The sequence below is a fragment of the Rattus norvegicus genome, chromosome 8 (genome assembly GCF_021556685.1).
Source record: "Rattus norvegicus strain SHRSP/BbbUtx chromosome 8, alternate assembly SHRSP_T2T, whole genome shotgun sequence".
NCBI classification, from domain to species: Eukaryota; Metazoa; Chordata; class Mammalia; order Rodentia; family Muridae; genus Rattus; species Rattus norvegicus.
This window is the reverse complement of record NC_141541.1, coordinates 57,051,531-57,073,253: the sequence shown is the minus strand read 5'-3', so window position 1 is coordinate 57,073,253 and position 21,723 is coordinate 57,051,531. Positions and strand designations below refer to the sequence as shown.

The following is a 21,723-nucleotide window of genomic DNA, read 5'->3' as shown; positions in this document are numbered from 1 at the left end:
CTCTGTAGGTGGAGATGTTCTTGAATTTCTGGCTAAGTTAGAGGAGGGCCAAACCCACCCGAGTGCATTGCTGTGGATCACTCAGGGCTACAGCCCCAACCTCCAGGTCAGCAAGGAGGCAAGGATACCCACTCTCACCACTGTTACTAAGGCTTTCCTAACTGTGGAGCCAGTACAGCAGGGAAGTCAGAGAAACTAAAGGGATGGAGACAGCAGAGGAAGCGGAGCTGTTCCTCAGCTGCCGCTCACAGCAGCCTCAAGACCAGGGTTGGTGAGTTTGCTCCAACTGAACATACAGTGCCAGTTTAAAAACCAGTAACCGGGGTTGGGGATTTAGCTCAGTGGTAGAGCACTTGCCTAGGAAGCGCAAGGCCCTGGGTTCAGTCCCCAGCTCCGGAAAAAAGAACCAAAAAAAAAAAAAAAAAAAAAAACCAAACAAACCAGTAACCAACTTCCTTTCCATCTGCTCAAAGAGAACAGAGTAAAATTTCAAATTCAGACTATCAAAAGGTTGATTTACCTAATGATGGAAGGGCTATATACCAAAACTTGTAAAACATCACTGAGAGAAATAAAGATGTAAAAACAAAATGTAGATACCACACTCAGAAGAAAAAGATCACAATCTAAAAGCGCATTTCTCCCCAGACTGAATGACAGGTGTGGCACAATTCAAATCCCTTATTTTAGTTGAAACTGGCAAATCACTAAAATTTCCACGGGAATACAAGGAGCCAAAAGCCTAATTTATTCTGAAGCTACAGCCACTGAAGAGTGTGTGAATTCTCTTGTCAGATTAAACAAAATAAAAGCAAATTAAACAAGTGTAAAAACGTCTAAAGTTCTAGGGGTATGGGGAATGAGCTCTGAGATCGATCTGCTTTCTTGATAATATAGGGTTCTCTCCCCCCCTTATCTGCCTGCCCCCCCTTTAAGTATAACTGGGTCCTTCTCAGAAAGGGTTTCAGAAAATTAATTTTCCATGTGGTGGCTAGAGAATGAGGGCTTTAAAAAAAAAAAAAGTCAAAGTTAGAGGAAGTTATGTTCCCCAATTTGGATGTAAAACAGAAACCTAAGTATAATTAGAAACTTAGTTGATATTCTGACGGGTTTGTGTATATACAGTTTTACCATGACACCATAAACTAGCACCTGCCTTGCATTCTTCACTCTATTGGTTTATAGTGTCCATGGAGATGAGATGCTCTGAGCACAGATGTCTAGCTACTCTGTCATAGTACTCTGGAAGGTTCACAGAATCAAAATTACACAGTGTCAGGTGTCCAGGTGATCTCCACACACAATTTTGTAGCTCACAGTCACTTCTACTATTGTGCTTAACATCACAAAGTCAGTTGAACCAATACTTACCTATCCATATAAATAACCTGAGGAAATTCCAGCTTATTATGAATTTTCTCAGGCTGCCCAAGAGACTGATTAAACTCAAATCTGGAGAGTTCGAAGGTCAACACTGGAGGCAGCTTTGTAAACCAACGCTGCCAAGGTAGAAACATGGGGAAAGGAGGGGTTAATGTCAGGAAATAACAGCCACATTTAAAATATCTTTCACCAAACTTCTTTTGATATCAAATTTATAGCCAAGATAATTTTAAACAGGATTTTATTTCATATACTCATCTTAAATAGTTAGAATTATATTTGAAGAGTATGACCAAACGTTCCTCAGACTCCAAACCTACTGGCTAGTATTGCATTCAATAGTCACCTTTAGAAATAACCACCCCAGGCAGGATACAGGAACTGACCAAACGCCAATACAAGTCATTCCCTAAACGAGTCGTCAGAATTCAGGTTGCTCAGATCTCATGAGAAACAGCCTAACAGCATTAATTAGGGGATAACTGCATCCAGTAATAATCTAAAAAGACAAACACTGTAAATATATTATGTAGTTTATTTATAGCTAGCCACAGTTTAAGTCCTGTTTAAATAAAAACCTAAAATAGTCTCAGGATGTTATAATCTCCCATGTTTCTGAGGAAAAGAATCTCTAACTTCCAAGAGACAAGTTTCTGAAAAGACAGGCAGGCCAGTGAACTACAATGGCAGCAAGAGTGTCCGAGTAGAACAGCTGCTTCCTAAAATGGAAAGAACCCACTCAACACGCAGAGCACAGCTGACAAAACCTGAACCAGCAGAAGCAGTCGGTGCAACCGACTCTCTCACAGCCAAATCTTTTTATCTCGTTGTTTGCTTCTTGAGACAGGGTCTCACTCACTAAACAGACCGCGCTGGCCTTGAACTTGTCGACAATTCTGATTCATCAGTCTCTCACGTGACAGAACTACAAACACGAGCCACCCTGCCTGGCTTTTCTGGGTCTGAATCTAATTAACAAATGTAATGGCTCTTGCTAGGGTTTTATTTTATAGAACTCTTGTCTCTGGACAAAGCGTCACTGGACACTGGTATAGCTCCTGCTGGGAATTGCCAGGAGTCTATTTTCTCCTGGAGAAGCTAAGGAGGCGGCGCTCTCCATGTTCTGGCATCTTCTAGAGCTAGGACACCTCCTCAGGCCCATGTCAGCTGTCCTTCAGTAAATCCAGTCAATTTCTCCTATCCTATCTCTTGAGGCAGACAGTTCCAAAAGCCAGTTTTGCCCCAAAATGTGTGAGAGTAGGCCAAATGGGGTAATGTGGACAATTATGCTACACTGGAGCTCACTAATCCCTGCCTAACTGGAATGTTGAGGTATTAATTACCCTTGCATTCAGACTTCTGTCCAACCCATCAAAACCCAAGAATCCCACATAAATAAATGGAATTACATTTTACAATGTAAAAGCAAAGGCAGACTTTACAAAGTGAGAACAGTAAATACCGTAATAGGGAAGATATTCTAAGTGGCATACCGTAAGAGTGAATCACTTTTACCCTCCAAAACTAAGGGGGCAGTGCATTCTCCCTACTCAGGTACAGGTAGGCTCCAACAGAGAGAAACTCAATCATACTGAGAACGTCAGAAACAGCATAAACCTTTACACATAACTCGGCTTTAGCAAAGAACTTCATCAGAGCTTAAAGACTCGGGATTCACACCAACTGGTTAGAGACAGGAGACAGATTCAAGTTCTGCTCAGTGTGAGGTGACCCAACATGTGAATCTGTCTGCCTCAAATTCAGTCCTATGTAACTGGCTTTGTCACTGGCAAAAGACACCTTACCTCTTGTCCGTATTTCACTGAGCGATCAGAAGGAAGCAGCGCAATGTCACCTTCCACCATGGCCCCTTCCAAACACTCGTCTAAGTTGTGGTAACCGTTTACCTGAAGAGGGTACTGGCCGAAGGTCTCGTTGTTACAAAAGGGTTTTCCTAGGCCAAGAGGGGGTTGTTAAGTTTCACTACCACCATTTAAAAGCTACTTCTCTGGCTCCACTGAGACACCGCCTTTTAAAATTCAGTAGTCTCTGAGAAGTGGTGAGAAGTACATGGGTGTTAACCTCTAATCATCTCTTAGACCCGGACATGAGTATACTGCAATGAGCAAACCCAAGGTTTGTCTCCCCATCAAACCCATCAAACCCATCACGAGAACCCTGGCTTCCCCGGAACAAGAGCACAGAAGATGCACAAGAGTGGCACAGGCCTGTGTCAAACACTAAGTATGTATGCTAGGATGTCGTCAGTGAATTTCAGATGGGTTATTACAAATAAACTACATTCTTCAAAATAATGTTATTTCAATATGGGCATAGTGCTGAACACTTGCAGTCCTGGTCCTTGAAGGCTGACTATTGAGAATTCAAGGCCATCCTGAACTACACAGCAAGACCCTGCCTTTAAAAAAAAAAAAAAAAACAAAAAACAAAAAACCAAAACCCAAAAAACTACCACCAACAACCCATAAGTATTTCAAGGGGAAAAAAAGGGTGGAAGTGAAGCCCACAGATACTGAAATGAGACTTGCCGACCAGTCATACACAAATCACACTTGGAGGCCGAGTGGACACTTCTGACTCAGTATGGGCAGTCCTGGGTTGCTTTCTCGGAAGGGACTTCAATACTGATTGAAACAAACTCAGGCTAAATGTTCAAGGTCAGTCCTGGCTCCTTTGTGTGTGGGGTTTACTAACCCACACAGGCACATGTGGAGGACGTCGACTTGGGGTATCTTCCTCAATCACTTCTCCATCTCTTAGGGGTTGGGGAGTGAGGCAGTATCACAAATGTAAAACGGAACTGTGCTGGTTAGTTTAATGTCAACTTGATACAAGCTAGAGTTAACTGAAAGGAGGTAGCCTTAATTGATAGTATGCATCCATAAGATCTGGCTGTAGAGAATTTTTTTAATTTGTGACTGACGGGGAAAGCCCAGCCCATGGTGGGCAGTGCCACCCTTAGGCTGGTGGTCCTGGGTTCTATAAGCAGCTGAACAAGTCATGGGAGCAGGTCAGTAAGAAGCACCCCTCCCTGGCCTGCCTCCATTAGTTCCTCCAGCTGATAAACCTGCATGTATGGCAGAGGTGTATTCACATACCAAAGTGGACAGGGCCTCCAAGTTCTCCTGCTGGCATGCCCTGCCCACTACAGGAATTTCTTCAACCCAGGGGCTGGGCTGCCCTTTCCTGCATGACCCAACCTTTTGGCTACCAGGGCTACTCGGACTACTCTCTCTTGGGCCTCTAGGCTACTACAGCTGGTTCCATACTACCTCCCCCTCCCTACATGGCTCAAGGTCACAAACACTCTGGACTCTCCCAGAAGTCCCTGCAATGAACAATCATGTCCTTTCCTTTTTAATTCTTTTTTCATTCACTAGCCCCGCTTTAGTTCTTGCCCTGATTTTCTTCAATGACGGACTGTGATTCAGAAGTATAAGCCAAATACATGCTTTCCTCTCCAACTCGGTTTTGGTCATGGTATTTTATCACAGCAATAGTAACCCTAATAAGTATACAAAGTGAGGATTTAAATAGATGTTTGACATTTAAAAATGCTCATTCTTTGGAAAAGTTGTGAGAGACGATTTACGAGGAAAGTCTCTGACAGGCTCAGACGTGTGAACAGCTCCTGCCCAGTTTGCAAGCTTACAAAGTACGGTCTTAGTGAAGGACGCCACCTGGGGTGGCCTTAATGGAGTTCACAGCCTCAACCCATTTTCAGTTTACACTCTGTTTTATACATGCAGTTTTAACATGTCCTCTCTCAGCTTCCTGCTCTTGTTACCATGCCTGCTGAGTGCTGCCATGACTTCCCACCATCACGCCCTCTGGAAAAGTAGCCATAATTAAACTAGATAATTTGCTTTTGGTCATGGTGTTTTACCCCACGATCTGGATGGCCTGAGTCGATCAAGAACCTGATCTTGCTGACTTTTTGGAGGAATGTAGAAGACTTTGAATTAAAGTGTTGAATGCTGTACGCAGAGCTTAGAGGTTCTAATAGTAGCCACGTTGCTGAGAGCAATGAAGACTGTGGAGGCCTGGCAGCCAAGACTAACAACAACCAGAGGCCAGTGCTGTGGTATTCTGGCAAAGAAACTGGGCCACCTTCTGCCTTTGCACTATGAACTTGCCTGAGGCAAAATTTAAAACAGGACTGATTTCTTTGGCAGAGAAAATGTCAAGACTGCATCATGCTGAGTTTGTGCCATGGTTATTACTGTTAATGTTTCCACAGGTCTACCATGAAAAAAGGTAGGGCAGAAAAAAAAATACAAAATGTATAATTTGGAGAGAAAAGAGCACCTGGAAGTTTAATGTTACAGCTAAAACACATGCAGGAAGGAGGGCTGTAACTATTAGGAGGTTCATAGCTTTAAGGAGAGGCTGCTTGATGCTAGAACAAATGAAGGGCTTCCTTAGGGCAAGATTACACAGCAAGTTTTCAACTGGTAACAGAGAACTAGAAAGCCACAAGAGTAAAAGCTTCTGCTAATGTGATTCAAGAAAGCAAGGATCCATCCCAAGTTGGCAGCCAACGTTGGCAATGTCTGTTGTCTTAAGAGATATTAAGCCCTTTAAAAACTGACATCCCGGGTTGGGGATTTAGCTCAGTGGAAGAGCGCTTGGGTTCGGTCCCCAGCTCAAAAAAAAAAAAAAAAAAAAAAAAAAAAAAAAAAAAAAAAAAAAAAAAAACCCAAAACAAACAAACAAACAAACAAACAAACAAAAACACACCAGACACTGAGCACAAGATGTGTGTGGGTTTTGCCCTTTCAGACTTTGGTCTAATAGTGACCCAGTATTTCCTCACAATGCCCTCACGCCTCCTTTTTGCCATGAGAATGTATATATTCTGTGCCATTATATGTTTAGAATATGTAATTTGTTTTGATTTTGTAAGGGTTTACAGTGAAGAGACTGCTTTGAGTTTCAGAAGAGACTTTGGACATTTAAAGAGATGACTGTGAAAGACTACAGAAGACTTTTGAAGTTAGATTAAATAGTTTACAATGTGGCTATGAGCCTATGGGGGCCACAGAGTGGGATACTATGGTTTAAATGAGAAATGTCTCTCAAGGTCTCATATTTGAACACTTCCTGTCTAGGAGGTAGCCTTGTTAGCCAAAATCGGTGTGTCACTGGGAGGACGACTCTGGGAGGAGGACTCTAAGAGTTCACGACCTTGCCCTGCTTCTTGTTTGCTCTGACTGCTTCATGCTTACAGTTAAAGATGTGATCTTAGTCAAAATGCCGCTACCTGCTGGCATTCTGTCCCCACCGTTATGGATTCTAATCCTCTATACCAGAAGCTAAAACACTTGCACCAGTAGGTTTCCATAGTAATGATACTTTATCACAGCAATGGAGTGGTCACTATTACACACGGTGGGTACCACACGTGGTACTGAGCTGTATAAATCTAATATTTAAATATCTAACAGCTGCCGTGGGTACAGGGGTTAAGAATGCACCCTGGGGGTCTAGTCCAGGTGAGACATTTGCAGTTGAGGAGTCAGTGAAAGAGGTTTCTTCCTGTGTGAACATGGCGCGGACCAAAGCGAACTATATCTGAGGAGCCCACAGAAACGTGGTGGCTTCTCAAGCCCCCGGGAGGGGCTGGGCTCCTCCATCTTTGTCACCAATCCTTCCTCACGTCCGTTGAGAAAAGCTGAAAATAAGTATGCTGGAGAAACCAGTCTGTGTGAGCCCAACTACCATGTGGCAAAAAGGCACCAGGGAACTCTTCAGGCTGTCCCCTAAAGATTCTAAGAAAGAGAACCAGATTCCTGAAGATTCAAGCCGGAAGCAGTGACTTAGGAAAAGCAAAGGGAAAAGCATGTCCTTTGCAACTCATCACAGAGATGGTGAAAATGAATAGAATTACTCATCTGAATGATGTCTTCAGTTCACTTACATATTCTAGGGTGTAAATGTGGGTAAATGAGTTTGTCCGACTGGCTTGTTAACAGGCATTTAATTGAAAAGAAAAAATGAGGCTAAAATTTAGCCATTCAAAAGAAACCAGCTATAAAAGTGGCGAATTTTTGGCTGGGGATTTAGCTCAGTGGTAGAGCGCTTGTCTAGCAAGCGCAAGGCCCTGGGTTCAGTCCCCAGCTCCAAAAAAAAAAAGTGGCGAACTTTTATAATTTGTAAATTTGAACTGCATGCTTGAATTTATGCATATGTTCCTTCTTTTTCCTGTTACGCTTCTTCCTAAAACCAACATTACACGGTGCTCTAATTACTAATCTACTGTCTCTGCTTAGATTTTTGTACCGATGCCATTTTACAGGCACTGATTATGGAAATAGTGTCACATTCTTACGGCATGCTTGCTTTAACAGTCTGACTTGGTCTTTTTTACATTAAAAAATTCAGTATTAAAAAAACACACACACCCTGAGTTCTGGGTTCAAGTCCTAGTACCAAAAATAAATACAAATACATACAGAAATTCTAAAGCACAAGTCCAGTGGTAGCACATTGCTATAATCACATGGGAGTGAGGCTGATATAGGGAAGAGCTGGCCATGGGCTCACAAGCCACTGAAGTCACAGAGGTTTCAATACTATTTGTACAGAGTAAAATCCTGCCACTAAAAAAATAAAAGCCATGTGCCTAGTCAACAGTTTAAGCATTTCTGGCAGGTTAATTCTATAGAACCTGAGATTCGATGGTCCATCAGGAAAAGCAACATAGAAAATTAAGTGGCATCACTGCCATCAACACAATTTAACATGACAGTTCTAGAATAAAGACTGTGTCCATTGTACAGATCCAGAGACTGAGGATTCAGACTATGCGCCCATAGTCACATGAAGAAAAGCCAGAGAGCATTCAATTTGTTGGACTTTCAAGTCTATCCTGTCTCCCTTCAGTGAGAATCAGTCACAGCTGACAACAACCACACAGGACAAAGACCTTACCTTCTCGGACCCCTTCTGTCAGGAAGGTACCGTAGAACAGCTGCACCATGGGGTTTTCAGATTTAGTCCTGGGATTGCTGCTGTTTTAAAAGAAATAAGACAGTTCTGTGTCAGATGAAGCAAATACATGCTCATAAAACCCAAGCAGCATTCAGAAACAAAAATACTCTGTTTTCATTACCACAGACTGTCACATGGTTTCTTAGTATCTAAGGAAGCAAAGACACAGTTTAGCTCAGACACTGACTGATAAGGTGCCTGGCACTGTGCTGGGACAGACACAGTGTGTGAACCCTGACCTTGGGGTCCAAATCGATGACAAACGTGTGTACAGATGTTTGCTATGTATATAGCTATGCCTGCTTATATGCATATACAAGGGAGAGAGCACAGCACAGTAGTGAAGAATGGACTCCCCCAGAGTTTCTCAGTGATACAATAGAAGTAGCATGCAAATGTTCTTTTCCTAAAGCTCGTCTTAACTGTAGATAAGTGTGTAAGTTCCCAGTTGCAAAACTATTTCATGGTAACTTTATTTTCCAACTCCAGACTTAAAACTACTTAGAAAAGCAGGTTCTTGGCAGCCATACACACGACACAGGCCCTTGTGGCCCTGTGTCCATGGCTGGGGTGACTGACCCACATGCTCTGTGAATACCAAGCAGATGTCACAAATGAGTGACATTAAATATAATGGTTCCATCCCATACACTATGTCCACATTTAGGATTCATTTATCCGCTTTTAATTACATCTTACAACTAAGTAGATAGTTCAGGTTCTCTCAGGAAAGAGAAACAAAGGCTAAAAGGACAGTCTAGATCTCTAGAGGGAAAGTCAAAACAGGGCTCAGTAGCCACCACGAAGTTTGGCAAACACTGGCAACTTTCTACTTTAGAAGAGTGACTTCGCCCACCAGCTGTTCTCAGCAGCCACTGTGAGCCACAAGGACGTGCAAACCCTCGACACTCACTTAACATTAACAGCTAGCTGGAACGCATCCTCCAGCCAATCCAGGAGCTTGTGTGTGAATTCACTCACATCTTGCTATAAGAGAGGCACAAATTGCAGTAAGTTAGATGAGATACAATGCTGTACTCAGGGAAACAAAGGTTTGTCTTTAAGCCCACAAATATTCTACTCCTATGACATAATCTCCCTTTTAGGGGGCAAACTTGCAAAAGACATAGGAACAAGGAGCCAGGTGACTAGAGACAAACAGCAGGGCATTGGCGTGATGTGACTAAGCTAGGCCAGGAAGAAAGTGGGAACTCTGTGGGGCCGGCCACATCTGTGTATGACCAAAAAAAAAAAAAAAAAAAAAAAAAAAAAAAAAAAAAAAAAAAAAAAAAAAAACAGAAAAACCAAAACCCACCATCTCCAATTAGGCATTTTATAAGAACAGACCAGAGTCCACTAGAGTACTGTGAGAAGCAACAGAGAAAGGCACTTTTACAAACTGTTTTGAGAACGCTGGTTGGCTATGTGGCCATTTTGTAGCGTGGGTTTTACACTGTGGAGTAGGGGGCTGGTGCAGCAGCAACAGCTCTGCGTTCAGTGGCACGTGGGAAAGGGAAAGATCCCAGGACTGTAAGAGAAAAGCTGCCGAAGGAAAGTGGATTTCTATCTCAGAGTGACCAGATCCAGGAGGCTGAGGGTAGAGGACCTGGACTTCAATGACCACCTGGGTTCAATACTGAGACCCCCCTCAAAATCCAACCCAAATCAAGATTTCTACCTGGATCATCAGACAAAGGACTTGACTCTCTCAATCTCCCTTTGGTATGGCTCACTGAATTACTTTTTAATTCTGTTCCTGCCTCAAAAGCCTGTTGGGATTGAGCCATTCTCCCTGGTTATGTCGGGCTGCCTCCCACCACTCCTTCCTCCTTTAGTGCCAGCATCCTGTGTACCTCTAACTCCTGCACAAACACACATGCTCTCTAACTACACCTTCTGAGAGCAGAATAAAGGCAGATAAAGGCAGTCATCTTGCATAGCTTTTTCAGAGCTTGCCACACAGTAACAATTCAAAAGGCAGTAGCACACTAGCAAGGGATAACTCAAGACCTGGCCTTTGAAGTAAGACATGAGAGCAAAGTTACCTGTTGCTCCTCTGAGGATCGGAAGGCCCCCTTCAGTAGATCCAGGGCAGCAGAAGGATCTACAAATTTCCGATTTGATCCCAATAACAGAGCAAATAAATACTGAAGCTCTTGCATAAACATGATATTTCTTTTTTCCTAGAGAAAACAGCCAAGATTTGGAAAGTTTGAATGAATAAAGAAAAAGTTAACAATCACCGATTCACATTTACCAAGTTCTAGACCAGCGAGATTAACAAAGGGACCAGATGAGGACAGCAGGTGAAACCCTAGAGCAGAGGGGAGGTGTGAAGCAGTCAGGGAACATGCTGAGAAGACAGAATATTCTGGAGTTTCTACAGCTGCCCACCCACCTAAGAGGACACACTGCCGCACGGTGCCATGTAAGGATGCAGTCAAAGAGCACACTCAAGTCTCTCAGAAGGGCCTGGCTCTGCCTCAGCTATCTGCTCTGCATCCCTTGACCTCAGCAGAGGAGAAACAGCACCTGGAGAACAGGCTGAGTGTCGTCAACAGTGCAGCACTAAGGTTGACACAGTGCTTCACTGCACTTTCTTGGGACTGTTTCCTAATTTTATTCCTACCTAACTGTGTATCTTTGTAAACCCTTACTTCTTATCCAAAGGGGGGAGGAGAGTGACTTAGCCAAGGACTATCACAGTTCCCACACTCGGTCCAGCAACACAGAAACTTTGTCTCAGTGCCAACTTACAGTGTGACTTCGACAATTTTCAAGAATGTTCTGTGGCAGGCTGTAACTGAGAACAAGTCTTCGAAATTCAGGCAACTGAAAGAGAGACTAAAGAAAGAAATTTATTCTCAACTACTCTCAAAACTGTTGAGGCCTGCTCCTTTTAAACAATTGTGGTCATTTTGTATTCAGTCTCCATTTTGCTCAAAGGTGAAATTAAGTATAGGTTCTCAGGCTCCAATTCCCAGAAGTAAGTAGCCATAGCTGACACCGAACACGTCTCCTAAAAGGCCGTAACACTTCGGTTGTATTACTAAGGATGCTATCTCAATGTTCTGAAACTCCCCTGTTCACCACCCGTCCACCATCCCTCTTACCTCAGTTAGGACCAATCAGCTTAAGTCAGCCGAAATGTAGAACTGCCTCCACCCTTGCCTGACTGTTGGTATGGTGTGTGTGTGTGTGTGTGTGTGTTTTAATTATCTAACAGGGTCTTATTAGATACTTTAAGCTAGCCTTCTATTCCCTATATAGCCAAGGCTACCCTGCCTCAGACTTCTGTTATGATTACAGGCGTGTTTAGTTTCAGGGGTAGTATTTCAGAGCCATTCATGGTAACTTGGAGTAATCCCAGCACTCAGAAAGCTGAAGCGACTTCAAGGACGCCCTGGGATCCAGCAAGGCCCAGGCCCAGCATCACACCGTGAAATCCTACCTCTAATCATTATCTTTCTCTTTTAAAAAAGTATCCATACTGTCAGCCTACCAACTCTACAGTTATAAGAAGATGACTATGGCCAAAGACTAATAAAAGCACCAATTCTTTTAGGTCATAAAAGAAACAACGCCAAAAGGAGGACTGCACAATACTAGATTAATACATATAGACATAAATATTAGTAATAGAATTATGCGTCATCAAAGTGATACTGCACAAGACTAGAGTGGTTCTTGGCACTCACACAAGATGTCTCGCAACTGGCTGTAACTCCAGCTACAGAGAACCCAACACCCCCTTTCTGGATCATTCTGCACCTGTACACATGCTATGCGCACATATAGTACATACATAGACACCAAGACTCTAAATCAGGACTGCCTCATGTTCAAAGCTAGCCTGGACTATACAGTGAGTTTCAGGGCTAGCTTGGGCTCCACAGGGAGACTCTCAAATGAAAAATGAATAAATAAATAAAACAAAGGTTACACTAAAGTATAATTCTATTTAAGGCTATACACATGAATGATTAGGTCTGTGGGAACAGGAGGTGACGACAGACAGAACTCAATAGCACTGGATCTTCTCATTTGTTTATTCGTTTCCTTGTTCAGTTATTTACTTATTTATTTTCGGTATTTTCAAGACAGGGCTTCTCTGTGTAGACCAGGCTGGCCTTGAACTCACAGATACACCTGCTTTTGTCTCCTAAGTGCTGGGACTAAAGGTGTGCACCACCCCCAACTGGTGCACTGGGATTTTATAATATTCACTTTCAAACAGCCCTGCACATGTGTCCCTGTGCAGACTCAGAGACCAGAAAGTGTTCTCCTCCATCATTTTCCATGTATTCCCCAGAGTCAGGGTCTCTCCTGGAACCTAGCTCAGCTGGAAGTCAGCCAGCCCCATGGTCCTATGTCCACCCAGCTGAAGCAGAGGTACAGCCATGTTGGAGGTCTGGCCTGTTACAAGGATGTAAACTCTGGTGCTCATGAGCACACAGTAAGTGTACTTAACTGCTTGTAACGGTCACTTCTTACCCAAGTGGTGGAGTACCCTCTCTGTACTCTGTCCTGTGCATGTAGGTTTATTTCTAAATGGCTCATTGTGTAGTCCAGGCTGGTTTCAGACCCTTGGTCCTCTTGCTTTAGTTGGAGTGCTGAAACTGCAGGTGTGTATCACCATGCACGTCCCTAATTCAAAAGTCTAAAACATTCAATAGTAAGTTTTCAGGTTTTGAATATGGTATCCTCCTGTCAACTGGTTTCCCTATAACCTCCAACTATTCTGAAATCCATCTACCACTTCACCAACCTCTTGAAAGAAAGAAAAAAGGAAAGAAAAGAAAAAGGAAGAAAGAGGCTGAATAAACAGTTCATAAAGAGAGCGTAAGCCTGTCCAGCATCTCCCACACAGGCAAAGGTGAGGAAATGATGACTCCAATGTGTGCCTGTCTCCACACACACCTAAGACAGCGGCAGTCGCAGACTAACTCACCAACAGTCCTACTCCCTACACTGTTTTTAATGACAGGGTCTCACAGATCATGGCTGATATGGAATGCATCACAAAGCCCAGGCTGGACTTGCAGCAATCCTCTTGCCTTTGCCTCAAATGTGCTGCTCACAGATCTGAGTCACTTGGCTTTGTTCCCACTATACTCATCGTGCTTTTAATTTTAAGTTGTGTTTACTGAGGGGTTGGGAAAGCAGCACAAACACACTGGGCCATTTGTAAGGCGTCAGTTCTCTTCATTCTTAACCAGCCACTCCTAGCTGTCTTGCTCTTACTTTTTACTCACAAATGTTCTGTGCATAGCTATCTAACCCAAATCCCAGCTACTTCACGCCCCTGCTTAAAAGCCTCTACACCCCCAGCCGGCCCTGACAACCTAAGGCAACGGCCCTGACAACCTAAGGCAACGCACTCTAGCTGAGTTGCCTACCGCTGTGACATGACTGAAAAGCAAGTCGGGGAGGAAAGGGCTCACCCAGCTTACACGTTTACATCACTGTAGGACAAAACAACACAGAAACCCAAGCAGGGAAGCAACCTAAAGGGAGGAGCTGATGCAGAGGCCATGAAGGATTGCTGTTCACTGAGTTGCTCCTTGTCTTAGGGTTTTACTGCTGTGAACAGACTCCATGACCAAGCCAACTCTTATAAGGACATTTCGTTGGGGCTGCCTTACAGATTCAGAGGTTCAGTCCATTACCATCAAGGCAGGAGCATAGCGGCATCCAGGCAGGCATGGTGCAGGAGGAGCTGGGAGTTCTACATCTTTCTCTGAAGGCTGCTAGCAGGATACTGGCTCCCAGGCAGGTAGGACTAGGTTGTTAAGTCCACTCCCACAGTGACACACCTACTCCATCAAGGCCACACCTCCTAATGGTGCCACTCCCTGGGCCAAGCATATACAAACCATCACATGTCTCATGGCTTCATGAGTCTACTTTCTTACAGAACCCAGAGCCACCAGCTCAGCAACGGCACTATGCACAGTAGGCTGGGCCCTCCCTCACTGCTGACTAACTGAGAAAATACCTTACAGCTGGATCTCACGGAAACTTTTCCTCAAGGGAGGCTCCTTCTCTGAGGACACTAGCTTGTATCAAGTTGACACAAAAATCAGCCCGTACACTCTTCTTCACAACACCTTTGTGGCATTTATCATGGCCTGATGCTGTTAACCAAACTCCAGAAGAGTACGGGCTTGTTTTAGTCATTGTTTCCCGGGTCCTAATCAGCCAGGCACATAGTAAACTGAAAGTATTTTGGTTTGAGCAGGTGCATGCACAGAACCAGATAACAGACAAGCCTGCAGGCAGGGAGAGGGAAGAACATAGGAAGCTGATGGTGCTGAGAAGCTTTTCCTTAAGTGTGTGATAGCTAGTCTTATGACAACCTGACACACAAACCACAGCAATCTAAGAACTTCAATTGAGACAATGCCTCCCTCCCTAAGATTCAGCTATAATGCATATTCTAAATTACTGAGCAATGGGAGAGGCCCAGTACATTGTGGGTGGTGCCATCCCTGTGCTGGTAGACTGGGTTCTGTAAGAAAGCAGGCTGAGAAGCCATGCAGAGCAGGCCAGTAAGCAGTCCCATTCCATGGCCTCTGCATCAGCTCCTTCCTCCACGATCTAGGCCTGTTTAGATTCCTGTCCTGACTAACATCAATAATGAACAGTGATGTTGAAGTGAAACTTCCTGTATTGGTTTGAAAAGAAATGGCCCCCAAAGACTCTTGTGTTTAAATGCTTGGTCATAGGGAGAGGTACTATCATGTTGCCTTTTTGGAGTGGGTGTGACCTTGTTGGAGAAGTGTCACTGTGGAGGCAGGGTCTGAGGTCATATATGCTCAAGCAAATAATGCCCAGCATGGCAGTCTCCCTTTGCTGCCTGCAGTTCAAGATGTAGACCTCTCAACTATATTTCCAGCACCACGTCTAACTTTGTGCCACCATGCTTTCCTCTATGATGATTATAGACTAAACCTCTGAACTGTAAGCCAGCCCCAATTAAATGTTGTACTTCATGAGAGTTGCTGTGGTCATGGTGTCTCTTCACAGCAATAGAAATCCTAACTAAGACACTCCCCAATTGGCTTTTTAGTCATGGGCTTTGCTCTAACAATAGAAACCATAACTAAGACAAGTAGTACCAGGAGTGGGGAATTGCTGTGGCAGACCAGACTATGTTGTTTTGGGGAGGACTGTGGAAGGACTTTGAAACTTTGGGCTGGAAAGGCCCAAAGGTGTTGAGAGTTCAGTGGGCTATTCCGCAGGAGCTTAGAAGAATGTTGAGAGCAGTGCAGACAATGAAGGCCCAGCTCATGACTTTTCAGAGGGACAAAGACTCTACTGTTTTTTTGTGTGAAGATTCTGTGGTTCTGGTTAGCTGGAGCTAAAGAATCATCTGTGATTAACAAAATATCAGTACTACTAAAGTAAAGCCTTTGCTTTGCTGAGACAATTGATGGGACAGCAGCTGAGGCTCTGCATGTGAGAGGCCAGCAGAAGCCACTGAAGAGGACGCAGCAATGTTAGCAGTAGAAGTCCCAGAACTGAAGAGGTCATGGAGAAAAGCTGAGGCTTTGCACCATGAAGAGAGCCCGGATGAAGCTACTGGTGAAAATGCAGCCAGGTGCAGCAGACCCCAGCATTTCAGAGTGGCACGAAGTTAGACACAATTGGTCCTAACTGCCAAGCCAGTTCTCCAGCTCTGGGAAATACTTAATAGCCACTTCTCTCTAAAGAAATCCATCCTCCTGCTTGGCTTTACTTAGAACCTGAAAGTACTCTTTTCTGAACTAGAAATACATTCAATTAACGCCTATGTAGTGTTGCATCCAAGGATGTAAACATAGGCATTTTGAACTTACCACATCTACAGCCTTACTGGCAACTTCTAGCACAAATTATTCCTCCTGTGTCAACAGCACTGACCCAACTGTTCACTCCTCTAGACCTGCGAGTCGTATGGACAACCTCCTCCCCATAAGAGTGTTTTCACAGGACTGGGACTAGCTCAGTGACAGTGTTTGAAGTGGATGGATATGTGTGTATGTGTATTTATATCTAATTCATGCATAAAGCTAGTATGGTGGTACATGCCTAAAACCCTACCATGTGGGAAGTACAGGCAAAAGGGCCACAAATTTGAGGCCAGTCTGGGTTACATAGTGAGGAGAGTATTTATACAGTCCTCTCTCCAGGCTACCCTGAATGGTACGCATTAACTGCTGACCCCAAATACTTAATGTATTTGTATTTCAGGACTGCACCGTTTAGAAGTCACAAATTCGGGCTTGGGCATTTAGCTCAGCGGTAGAGCGCTTGCTTAGCGAGCGCAAGGCCCTGGGTTCGGTCCCCAGCTCCGAAAAAAAGAAAAAAAAAAAAAAAAAAAGAAGTCACAAATTCTCAATCCAAACACAGCAAAGTAACTAAAACACAACAATGCCACAAAAAAAGACAAGACTACATATCCAGTTCTCCACAACTGATTTCAACATACTTCACATGTTCCATTTGAGCAAACTATAAAACTATATCCAGGAGAAAATAGCTGTCTCTTAAAAACACCATACCTGAATAACAGCACTGAACCAACATGTGTTGCCAACATTTTTCAGCCCAACTGGCCAACCATCCACTCTCCTCCAGTTATTGGGATTGTGGTTTTCTCCCCAAACTTCACAGCGTTTTCTCTTTGATCGTTTAGTCTCTGCAGAGTTAGCTTCATGTATTCTGTGGCATACCAACATCACACGGAGGAGGAGGAGGAGGAAGAAGAAAAAAACAAGTTAAAAGAACGATTTCCTATGCAGACCGTGTTGGAAATTTTGAACAGCTGATTGCAATGCAGGATAACCATCCACTGGACAACCAGTGTCTGCACAATAGCTCTGCGGTTACAATATCAGTGAAAAGCGAGGTTTAAATACAAATGTAAGCCCCTCCATCAGAAACTACTACTAGTAAGTAGTACACAGTAAAAATGGGCTGAGGTTCCAGGCTATTCATTCCTACCACATTAAAGGTTTACACTCAACCATGAGACCCTACTGGAGGGCTTGTATTTATCAGATACTTAGGCTTATTGTTGATTTTCCTTAGTAACCAGGAACAAAATTTTGTAGACTTCTACACAAAGACTACAGACCAGGTTAAGATCCTCTATGTCCTTTACTTTTTAAAGCGAGCCAAGAGCCAGAGTGTTGGCCCACACCTGAGGGTGAGGGAGAAGGGTCAGATTCCAGGCCACTGAGACACCCCCCACCCACCAAAAAATAGAAAAAGGAAAAAGAGGGGGAAGGGAACTGAATAAGCTAAAATTGCTCCTTAAAGGAACTATGATGGAGCAATAAAGGAACAAAGCCATGAGTAGTTTTTCCAGAATATTATACAGCAAAGCAACCAGGAGGAACAAAGGTCATAAATCAAAGCAACAACCTATTAAGATCTCTGCTGTCAGTCTGAATGTTAGGAGACTCCAGGAGACTCAAGGCAATGGCTGCCTGAAGGTCATCTTTGTTGTCATGTGTAAGGTCTATCACTTCTGTGAGGAAGCAGAAATTCCATTAGTCAATGTGCAGGAAGTAAGGAAGGTAAAACATTTCCAACCAAATACACCCCTAATGCTCACCAGTGGTTCCTCTGTACACACCTTGCAACTGTCCCAAAGTCAAATGAACCATAGAGCTGTACTGCAATCGTATCCCCTGACAGTTCAGTGACTAAAACAATTTACCAGGGCTGGGGGATGATCAGTGCCCAGAATGGTTGCTGCTTAAGCATAAAGACCTGAGTTCAGGTTCCAGCATCCGTATAAAGACAGGCATGCTAAGTCTATGCCCATATTCTCAGTCCTGGGGGGAAGAGAGCGATTCCATGGACTTGGTGGTCTGGCTGCTTAGCCAACTGGTGACTCCCAGGTTTAGTGAGCAGCTGTATCTCAAAAAATAAGGGGTTGGGGATTTGGCTCAGAGGTAGAACGCTTGCCTAGCAACCGCAAGGCCCTGGGTTCAGTCCCCAGCTCCGAAAAAAAGAAAAAATAAATAAATAAGGTAGAGGGGCTGAAGAGACAGCTCAGCAATTAACAGTACCCACATAGTAGCTCACAGCCATTCATAACTCAAGATCCAGGGGGGTCCAACACCCTCTTTTGGCCTCTGAGGAGCACTAGGCAGCATCCAATGCACTGACATATACACATGGAAAACACTTAGATACATAAAAATAGGCAGAACTTTAAAAATAAGTGAGATAGAGAGACATCTGAAACAAACCTTTGACCTACATACACGCATGCACACAATAAATAAAATACATTCATATCCCACAAAGTCAGAAATACATTCCAGGGGCTGGGGATTTAGCTCAGTGGTAGAGCGCTTACCTAGGAAGCGCAAGGCCCTGGGTTCGGTCCCCAGCTCCGAAAAAAAGAACCAAAAAAAAAAAAAAAAAAAAAAAAAAAAAGAAAAGAAAAGAAATACATTCCATACCTGTAGGCTAATTCCCTTTATCATTGTAAAAACATAGTAAAACAGCCTAGCATTGGACGGTCAACCAGAGATAGTATTCTATGATGAATGGAGGGCTAGCTTTATACACTTGGCTTATAACCCAGTACAGACACACAAAAACTAGTCAAGAAGAAAAACCATTCAAAGCCAGCCTGGGCTACAAAGTGAGGTAAGGAGAAAAGGAATGAAAGAAACCATTTGAGTCTGAGCCCAGGCCTGGCTCCCAGAAGTGGCTCAGTGACCAAAGGGTCAATGTGATAAACAAGCGATCAATCACTGTCTTCTGCTAGTCCAGAGAAGACGAGGACAGGAGACCCACTTGCTAAGAGATCTTTGCTGGTAGCACTCTCTTCTACTTCAGATGGTTCTGTAGCAGCTGTGTCGTGACTGGGCTCCTTAACTCTTTGGTCTGTGAGAAGGCTGACAGCCTGGGTGATGTCACCATTACTGGCCTAAGAGGAAGAGAAAACCAGCAAATTTCTAAAGTAAAGCATGGCAGAGTTAACAGTGCAACAGTTTTGGTGCTGTTCTTGTACCACCATGGTGACACAAGAAGTAGCCCAAGCCTAACCAGAGCTCTGAGGTAGGGAGCAGTCAGTCTAGTGAAAAAGGCAGGGAGCCTGGAACTCCTGGAGATGGATCAAGCCAGGTGACAGACAGCAAGAGTTAACACGACCACAGCCTAGCTGACAGTTCTGTCATTTCAGGAGCCTAACTTCACCTAAGAGTTAGGGCACAGCGAGTCACTAAAGGGAACAGGCAGCTAATACAGGTGGTAAGTGCATTCAGCCTGGACAGGGAAGCCATGGGCAGCCACCATATTTTACAGGGTGACACATCTGTTTTGTACTTATTAGGAAAATATTCTAAAAGGCACAACAATGCCCCTGACATTACCCAGTCACAGAATCACATTTTATCTATACACTTTATGTATACTGCCTATACCTGCTGGCTACTTTGAAGCTAGGTGTACTACTATTTCCTTGGTTAACATCCTGAATTTATCCTTTCAAATTATAACCAACTACACTTAAGAATATCACACGTTAAGAGCAGACAAGTTTTCTTCTGGAGTTATTTTTGGTTTGTTGGTCACACTCAGGATCCATATGGGGTCTATTCGATGCACACGGATGCTGGGACTCCCCCCACTGTACATCGCACCATCTACTTGAAGTCTCTATGTTGAAGACCTAACCATCTGACCGTAAGGGTTTCGGTCCCTATGTTTTCACCTGGTATAGAATTAGCATGTACCGACACACCTGTAACATGGGAACTGCTTCAGAGCCTGCCAGCTAAGCTGGGTCTGGAAACCAACCTTTAATGCTTCATGAAGAAAGGAAGGATCCTGGATGCCCGTGATTTCTCGCAGCTGATTTAACAGCATCTGGCAGCTCTGTTTTTGAGAAACAAAATCAGATATGTGTTAGAAAGCATACCTGGGTACCTGCTGGACAGACAGGCCCCAAACTTGCACTTTTCACTGTATAAACGCTGACAAGCTCCATGTAGCTTGTTACTGATGGTCAGACACACTATTAAATGCCAAGTCTATCACTGTCTCCAAATATACTTTAAGCAGTTAGAAGAGATAGATGTGTGATGGTTTGTCTGTGCTCCACCCAGGCACTATTAGAAGGTGTGGCCTTTTGGAGTAGGTGTGTTACTGTGGGTGTGGGCTATAAGACCCTCATCCTAGCTGCCTGGAAGCCAGTACTCTGCTAGCAGTCTTCAGAAGATGATGTAGAACTCCCAGCTCCTCCTGCACCATGTCTGCCTGGATGCTGCCATGCTCCTACCTTGATGACAATGGACTGAACATCTGAACCTACAGGCAGTCCCAGTAAAACACTGTCCTTATAAGAGTTGCCTTGGTCATGGTGTCTGTTCACAGCAGCAAAATGCCTCAACAGAAAACTACAAATATCCACAACACTTGTCATCTGTCAGCTTTAACGTATGCATGTATGCTTAAGGAGCCTTGGGCTTTCCTCTCTGGAACAGTGCATCAGAAGGTCATATAAGGAGCCCAGGGAATCTGCATGAATGTGAGGATGAGCGGATGAGCTATTTTAAGCTTTACTGTGCATGTCATTTGTGTGTGTGTGTGTGTGTGTGTGTGTGTGTCATTTTTACTGACAAACTTCTAACCATGTAATTAAGAATGGCTGGTACTAACTTTAAAAAGAAGCTAGCGGGGCTGGGGATTTAGCTCAGTGGTAGAGCGCTTACCTAGGAAGCGCAAGGCCCTCGGTTCGGTCCCCAGCTCCGAAAAAAAGAACCAAAAAAAAAAAAAAAAAAAAAAAAAAAAAGCTAGCACTGTCTCAACTATCAAATAAGACATATAGTTCTGGAAGAACAAGCTAAGATGCTCCATTTATCTGAACCACAGAGAGGCCTAACTACAGATCATCTCAAGAGCCCTTCTCGGTCTAAGTGCTCACCCTACCACCCTGGTTGGCAGTAAGAGCCAATCCAAACACCTTTGGACAAGCAAAGCCCCACTGAAACAACCAGCTGGCCTTTTAGTAAGCATCGAAAGCAGATGGCTAGAAGTATTTCAGTGAGCAGCAATCTACCTTAAAGCATAGCTAAGGCTATGCCAGTTTAGTCCTAACTTAACACTCCAGGCTTCACCATTAAGTTCAATTAGTAATGTCTCAGAGAGAGTCTCATTTACTGCCAGCTGTAACCGAAACAGTATCCTACGGGCTTCAACAGCTGAGGGCCGGCTGGCAACACTTAAGTACCACAACTAGAAATAACCAACTGAACAGCCCTCCCCAGGCCTGGGAAAGGGATCAGAACCTTTCTCTTGTCACAAACTCTCCAGTCA

General features: G+C 43.9%; 1 protein-coding gene and 1 pseudogene across 15 annotated transcripts in view; one reads left to right on the top strand and one right to left on the bottom strand.

Annotated features, from left to right (window-relative positions):
- The window catches only part of Usp28 (ubiquitin specific peptidase 28), a 60,400-nt gene that overhangs the window by 24,680 nt on the left and 13,997 nt on the right, over positions 1-21,723 (bottom strand). For 8 of the 15 annotated variants that reach the window (NM_001436504.1, NM_001436506.1, NM_001436505.1 and 5 more), the window contains exons 2-11: positions 20,206-20,283; positions 19,201-19,333; positions 17,809-17,914; positions 16,944-17,103; positions 11,155-11,241; positions 10,443-10,580; positions 9,311-9,384; positions 8,338-8,417; positions 3,189-3,337; positions 1,372-1,499 (exon numbers count right to left, since the gene is read on the bottom strand). In NM_001436504.1, coding sequence (NP_001423433.1) covers positions 1,372-1,499; positions 3,189-3,337; positions 8,338-8,417; positions 9,311-9,384; positions 10,443-10,580; positions 11,155-11,241; positions 16,944-17,103; positions 17,809-17,914; positions 19,201-19,333; positions 20,206-20,283 — 1,133 coding nt within the window. Of the gene's footprint in view, positions 1-1,371; positions 1,500-1,729; positions 1,898-3,188; positions 3,338-8,337; positions 8,418-9,310; positions 9,385-10,442; positions 10,581-11,154; positions 11,242-16,943; positions 17,104-17,808; positions 17,915-19,200; positions 19,334-20,205; positions 20,284-21,723 lie in introns of those variants that run through there. The other 7 variants (NM_001436509.1, XM_087561900.1, XM_087561903.1 and 4 more) reach the window with 4 other exon arrangements.
- Positions 6,953-7,288, top strand: Pclaf-ps4 (PCNA clamp associated factor, pseudogene 4; annotated as a pseudogene).